The sequence below is a fragment of the Crocuta crocuta genome, unplaced genomic scaffold (genome assembly GCF_008692635.1).
Source record: "Crocuta crocuta isolate KB4526 unplaced genomic scaffold, BGI_CrCroc_1.0 scaffold61, whole genome shotgun sequence".
NCBI lineage: Eukaryota > Metazoa > Chordata > Mammalia > Carnivora > Hyaenidae > Crocuta > Crocuta crocuta.
Genome location: NW_027528369.1, coordinates 10,423,276 through 10,429,902, shown reverse-complemented (window position 1 = coordinate 10,429,902; position 6,627 = coordinate 10,423,276). Strand labels below are relative to the sequence as shown.

Genomic DNA, 6,627 nt, shown 5'->3' with positions numbered 1-6,627 from the left:
CAGCAGGCCCCGCCGCCTCTGGGCACCGAGTCGCCGCCTCCCCACCTGCCCCCGTGGCCGGGAGGGATGCCGAGACCCACGTGGGGGAGCACATGCCCGCGGTCTGCTCTGATTCGGGGACAGACACCTCAGTTTTCTCCTTGGCCTTCAGAACCCTTCATCTCCTCATTAATTGCAGCGATAATTGCTACTCCACCGGCTGCTAATAATTAGAGGGCAGGGTGGCCTAGCAGGCACACCCAGGCNCCAAAGGGCATCTCTGCCTTCCCCGCCGAGCCTGATAACTCCGGCAGCCCCCAATCGATGAACTCCCATAAAAGCCCCCCCCCTTGGTGACGTCACACGCCCGGCAGATTATTAATACCCAAGATAAGGGCCGTGATTAACATCAAATAAATCAATCACACAGTATAAAAGTCCTATTATTTTTGGCTATAAATCAACGTGGCTGGCATCTGAGCTCCAGCCACCGCGCGGGAGCCGCGCTGGGCCCGCCCGGGAGGCAGATAGCGCTCCGCCGCCTTATCTCGCCCATCGCTGCGTTATCGCCACGGCCTGTGCCAGGTGCAACCCCGGCTGTTTTTTCCAGCTCTTTCCCTGGCCCCGCCCCCACCCACCCCATGCAGCCCCAGCGAGCAGATCAGATAAGGGGCCCGGCTCCCCTGGAAAGCCGCGGGGTCAAAGTCCACCAGTAACAGCCACCTGCCCTTTGGCAGATCAGGCGCCCCCGTTAGCGCGCAGCACCTTCCGGCGGTGGTGATGGCGGTGGTGATGCGGGGCCCCCGTGCACGGCTGCAGCCTCGGCCGCCCAGACCCAGGCCCGGACACCGAGGCTCAGGCAGGGCAGAGCACGGGCCCTGGGGGCAGGCATGGCGGAGGGTGGTGGCAGAGGTACTGATGGGCAAGAACCAGCAGCAGAGCCCGGTGCACGACCCCGGCCCCCCGGCCACTGTCCCTGTGTGAGCGGAGGGGCAAGTCCCGAGGGGCCTGCCCCTGGGGAAAGGGACAGAGGGGCCACCAGCTCTCAGAGCATGAGGCTGGTTGGACCCCTGCCTCTGGCCATCCAGGGGGACACTGATGCTCTGAGACCGGGAGACGCTGGGGATGGGGGTCCCCACGCTCTGCCTGGGGTCTCTGTGCCCCAGCCCCGCCCAGCAGAGCGCTGCTGCCCACTTGCCATTCCACCGGCAGGTGCTGCCGCCCGGGCACCCCCTTCTCTGCGCATCCTCTGCGTGCTGAACGGGGGTAAGATCACGGGCCACAGCCAGCAGGGTGGGGGCGGGGAGAGGGGTGCCAGACCAGATCCCCCACTAGTCTCCCGCCCCAAGTGATCTCCGGAAAGAGGGGTGGAGGCTGCCGACCTCCCCCAGGGCCTCCCCCTCAGCGAGCCCCCTCCTCCTGGGGATCCAGGGGTAGCCAGCAAGCTGCCTTCGCTGAGGCCAGAGCAGGCCTCCTGGCGGTTAATTCACGTCCAGGACTCCCCCCGACACCACCTCCCCCCCACGAAATTACCACCAGGAGGGTCCCAAGAAAGGATCCAGGGCCCGGGGTGGGGGGAGCAGGCATTGGGCACAAAGGGGAATCAACCTGAATCCAGACCTGGGGTCGGACGCGGGCCTGGGTGCTTACTGGTGTGTGAGCGCGGAAGCCACTTAACCTCTCTGGGCCTCATCCCCTCGTCTGTAAAATGGGGTCAGTACCTGACCTGACGGCCTGCTATGTACTGAGACTGTGCGTGCTGAGGCCGTGGCTGCAGCCAGGCGAGGCCTCGCTGTCCCCATTCCACAGAGGGTAAAGTGAGGCTGGAAGAGGGCATGGCTCTCCCAAGGTCACTCAGTGGCCCGTGACTGTCCCCAGGGGCATCGCCCCAGCTGCACCGGAAGGGGCTGGGCTCTTGAGACCCTCGTGCTGAGGTGTGTGTGTCTCCTTTCCCCCCCAACCCCCTCCCCCCCGGGCGTCAGGGCCCCGGCGGGAGACTGCTGAGCAGTCAACCCACAGACACCCATTTCACAGGTGAGGAGACTGAGTCCCAGAAGGACTTGGCTCGCGTGAGGTCCCAGGCAAGGCCATGGGGGGGTGGGCAGCACGCGGCCCGGCTCTGGCCTGTGGGGCCCCCGCCCCGACCCACCTGCACTGGAAGGGCTCAGCGCCTCGGGCGCCTCCGCTGCGGCCTCCTGCTCGGGGCGGCCCGTGTCCATGGCCTGAGCGTCTTCTGTAGCCTCCACGTCTCCGAGGGAGCCTGCAGACACAGCCGGACGGGAGGGGTGAGGCTCCGGGGGTCGGGGGGGGCGCCCAGCACTCGTGCCCACTTCGCCCCACCTTGCCGTCCCGTCCACCGCTGCTGGCCCGCTGACCCCTCCCGCCGGGACGGTGGCCCAGCCCCCCAGGTCTCCCAGCACCGGGGGCAGCGTGCTCCCCCCTCCACTCTGTTCCAAGCTGTGGGAGCAGCAACGGGGACTCTGGGGGTGCGTGGGGCACGGCCCTCACCTGACCCTAAGTGCGCCCTTCCGGGGATGCAGAGCCCCCGAGATGTGAGGGCAAGCCTCTCCTGGACCCGGGACGCCTCCTCCGGGAAGCCCCCCACACCCAGGGACCGAGGTTCGGGAGCTTCCTGAGGGCGGCCCCACGTCCGGCGCACAGGAAGTGCTCAGAGAACGCCGCGAACGAGTAAATGGCTGAGGGGGCACAGCTGCGGACACAGGTGTCGGCAGCTGAGCTGCTGGGGTCGGAGAGCCGCGGGCCCCGGCACCGGACTCCGGTCCGCCTGCCCCGGGAGGCTCCCGCAGTGGGGTTCCCCGGAGCCCCCCTCACAGCTGGGAAGCTGGGCCTGCAGCCCAGAGACCTCCCAGGAGCGGGGGAGCCAGAGGAGCCAAGGTGCCCCCGGTCAGGGCAGCGACCCAAGGTCAGACTAGCGGGTCCAGGGCCCGGGCAGAGGGGACAGTGGTGAGCAGGTGTCCACCCTTATTCTGCTCCCCCGTCTCCCCCGGCCCCCCCGGGGGTCTCGGCCTGGGCCCCGGGGCTGCCTCCTGCCCCTCCCCCATCCTCAGAGATGACGCCCATCACGGGGCGGACGTGGGGAGGGGCCCGACTCACAGACCCCCCCTACTCATTCTCCTTGGGAGGGGAGGGGGTGCCCTTCTGGGCCCAGGGCACAGACCCCACAGCAGCCAGGCCCTCTTGCTGCTGAGGAAACCAAGCCAGAAGAAACGTCGGGAAGCCTTGCCAACAGCTGCAGATCCACACGATGGGGGTGCATGGCGGTGCGGAACGCGGCCCGCTCTCCCCGGGTCCAGGCACAGAAGGCACCTGAGGCATGTGGAATGGCCACCTCTCAGGGGCTGAGCTCCCCGTCCCTGGAGGCAATCAAGCAGCAGATGGAGACGTGCCTGGGGTGGTCCACGCCCCTGTGGCCGGTGGTTCCCAACCTCTTGTACATCATGATCCTCGTGGGGGGTGTGAAGGCCAGTGCCTTCTCCCCAGAAAGACAGGCCACGTTTTGCTACGTCAGGGGCTTCTCACCAAAGCCTAGTGCTCTCCCTGCGCCGCCCTCACCCACTCCCCGCCTCTGCCACGTTATCGCTGGGGTGAACCCTGGTGCCAGCGTCCACCACGGGCCACGGCAGCGGGCTCGCGGCAGCGGTTCAGGGAGGTGGCGCGGCTGCGACAGCGTGAGCGGCGCGTGGCTGCCCTCCCGACCTCGCCGGGGCCGGGCAAGCGGGTTTTCTGTGTGCGGTTCAGCTCACCTCCCCGGTCGCAGGCAGACGGAGGCCGGCGACAGTGAGGAAAACTAAGTGTTCCCGGTGGGCCTCCCGCCGACACGTGGGGCAGACGCGGCTCTAGGAGGCAGAGCGCGGGGGCACCTGGACTGGGGGGGGGGGCTTCCAGCCCCGCTGAGGCGACGAAGAGCGACAGACAGGCCCCCAACAGAAAACAACAGCACATGATGAATGCTGGGAGGGAGGGAGGCAGACGAGAGACACAGAGAGAGACAGAGAGGGAGAGACAGCAGCGGAGACTTCTAGCAGCAGGTGTCAGGGGCGGACAGCGGGCACAGGGCTCCAGGCGGAAGGCCCGGGGACGGGACAGAGCAAGAGCTTGGAGGCTGGAGGGAGGCCAGGGGAGGAGTGGATCCTGATCCCCGGGGCCCCGGGGAGCTGCAGAGAGTCCCAGGCAGGGGGATGCCCACCCGCCGCGCGGTGATTGCCGGAGGGGGGCGGGGGCTGGGCGCACACAGGACCGGCCCCGGGCCGTGCCCTGCACTCCCGTCGGTGCACCCACACCGGCAGCCTCTGGGGTGGGCTGGGCACGGCCCATCATGCCCCTGGGACAGGTGGGAGCCCTGACCAGTTGGCGGGCACCCGGGCAGGAAAGCAGAGGCTGGGGTGGAGGCTGGGGTGGAGGCTGGGGTGGAGGCAGGGCTCTGGTCCCGCCGCTTCTCCACCCACGGTCCTGGCCCTGAGCGGACGCTGCTGGTCACCGCGGCCCACAGGCTGGCGACCACCCCAGCCTCAGCAGGCGGCGCAAAGGCCTCTGGGTCAGCCCGCTGCAGGACCCTTTCGAGACGTGCTCGTGGCTGCTGGGTTCACTGAGAGCTGTCAGGCGGCCCCGAAGCTGCGCTCCCTCCTGCCCAGTGGCCATAGCACCTCGGGGCCTCAGTGGCCGGCTCCGGGGAGTGGGTATGAAGCCACCTGCTCTAAAGGACAGCAGGGACCCGAGCCCTGGGGCCAGCGCCGGGGCAGAGCCGCGCACCCCTCCCCACACCTGCCCGACCCTGGAACAGCAGCCCCCTCTCGGCGCCTCACCCAGGTGGGCCTCAGCCACCCAGGGAGGCCCCAAGCTCGCGGCGGGTCCATTTACGGGAGAACAAAGGCACCCGCCCCGCACAAAGGCGTGACGACGAGCGTGGAGAAAGGCTGCCGGGCTGCGGCAATTTGTTCCAACGCTGCTAATTCAGTTCCAGCACAATTAAAGCTGCTCTGATAACGTGGGCGCAGCCGCAGCCGCCGATCGCTCCAGCCTCGGACGGGATGTGTGTCGGGAAGGGCTGCCCCGGGCCGGCCTCGGCCCCCAGGAGCCTGCCGCCTCGGCCCGGGAAGGCCCTGGCGTCCCACTCCGCCTGGGGCTTGGGAAGGAAGGTTCCCCACTGGCCACGCCTCAGGGAGACACCGCCCCCCCCGGGTGCCCTGCACCAGGGATGACCCCCGCCTGGCCCCTGGGGGACACTCTCAGTCCAGAAACCCCAACAGCAAGCCAGGCCCATCCACCGCAAGGCAAGGCAGGTTTCCTTGCTGTGTGGACCTCAGGCGAGCCCCTCTACCTCTCTGTGCTTGGAAGCCACAACAGCTCCTACCTCACGGGGTACCTGTGGTGTTCACCTCCACTGAGCTTAGCTCAGGGCCTGGCACGTAGCGAGTGCGCACCAAGCGTCAGCTGTCAGCTGGGCCTCAGCCCTCAGCAGGAGGGGGGCATGGGGGGGGCGGGAGAGGACAGCAGCGGGGGCGGGGGGGAGGCAGCCCTGGGCCGGTCAGGATGGTGGGTCTCCTCCTACCCTTTCAACACTGTGCAGAGATCACACCCACTTTGTGGATGAGTAAACCGAGGCCCATCAAGGGAACTGACTTGCCCATGGCCCACCCCCCAACCCCAGTAAGGAGTCGTGGGGGCGGGCAGGGCAGGAGCTTCCCCAAAAGTGCCACCCTTGCAGACATGGGCTCAGGCATAGCCCTCCCCTGCACCAGGGCGGCCCCCACCTCCCCACACCCTCCAGACACCAGGATGGAGGTGACACTGGCCGCACGGCCCAGCAGGGCGGAGAGGCTGGCTCCCCCGGCCGAACACCTGTCTGGGGGCGTTGGCGGGTGATGATGGCCGTCCCGGCGCTGCCCCCGCGGCCCGGAGCCCCTCGGTTATCACAGCGAGCAGACACCCCGCGCCGATCCGTCTCCTGCTCATTAAGCCGGACGCCGAAATGGAAATGCAAACATAATAGCTATTTGATTGGGGTGAGATACTTTGCATATTGGCTCTGCACTGATAGCAGAATTTCATCAACTCCCTTTTTTCATGCTTTAAGACTGAATCCCGGAGACAGACTCTTCCTTCCCTCTTCCTTCCAAGTCCCCGAGCTGCACGATTCACGGCCCCTCNNNCCACCTCTAAGAAAGCCAGAGCTCGTGTGTGTGGAGCGGACAAAATGCCCCAGACTCCGGCCCCAGGAGGACCCGCCAGGCGGGGTGCAGGTGAGGGGGTCACGGAGCACTGGACGGGGAGTCCAGAGGCCCTAGTCCCCGCTGGCCCCTGCAGACTACACCCACATCAAATGGGGGTGATCGTGCCCGCACCCCAAGACCGTTTGAAACATTAAGCGAAAGAACCGGGGTCCCCACAAGCCCCTTCCCCCGATGTGGGCCTGCCCACTACGTGGGTCCTTCTTATGCTCCGTTTAGGAGGAGAAAACGGAGGTGGGGCACCTGCCCAGGACCCCTCCTGCCCTAAGGCAGGCCCCTGGCCGGGGGCGGGGCGGCCGCTGCGGGAGTGGGGGGTGGGGGCAGCCGCAGTCCCCGCCCCCAGGTCCAGCCCCCCGGAGAGGGAGGCGGGCGCAGCCTGGAGTGCTGGCGGCCCTCGCGG

At 67.7% G+C, this 6,627-nt stretch overlaps 1 protein-coding gene across 1 annotated transcript in view; it reads right to left on the bottom strand.

Moving 5' to 3' along the window:
- The window catches only part of ZFPM1 (zinc finger protein, FOG family member 1), a 33,459-nt gene extending 30,203 nt beyond the window's left edge, over positions 1-3,256 (bottom strand). The window contains exons 1-4 of the mRNA XM_077754185.1: positions 3,228-3,256; positions 2,628-2,827; positions 2,129-2,239; positions 745-894 (exon numbers count right to left, since the gene is read on the bottom strand). Of these exons, the coding sequence (XP_077610311.1) occupies positions 745-894; positions 2,129-2,239; positions 2,628-2,827; positions 3,228-3,256 (490 nt within the window). The remainder of the gene's footprint in view (positions 1-744; positions 895-2,128; positions 2,240-2,627; positions 2,828-3,227) is intronic.
- Positions 3,257-6,627: the final 3,371 nt, after the last annotated feature.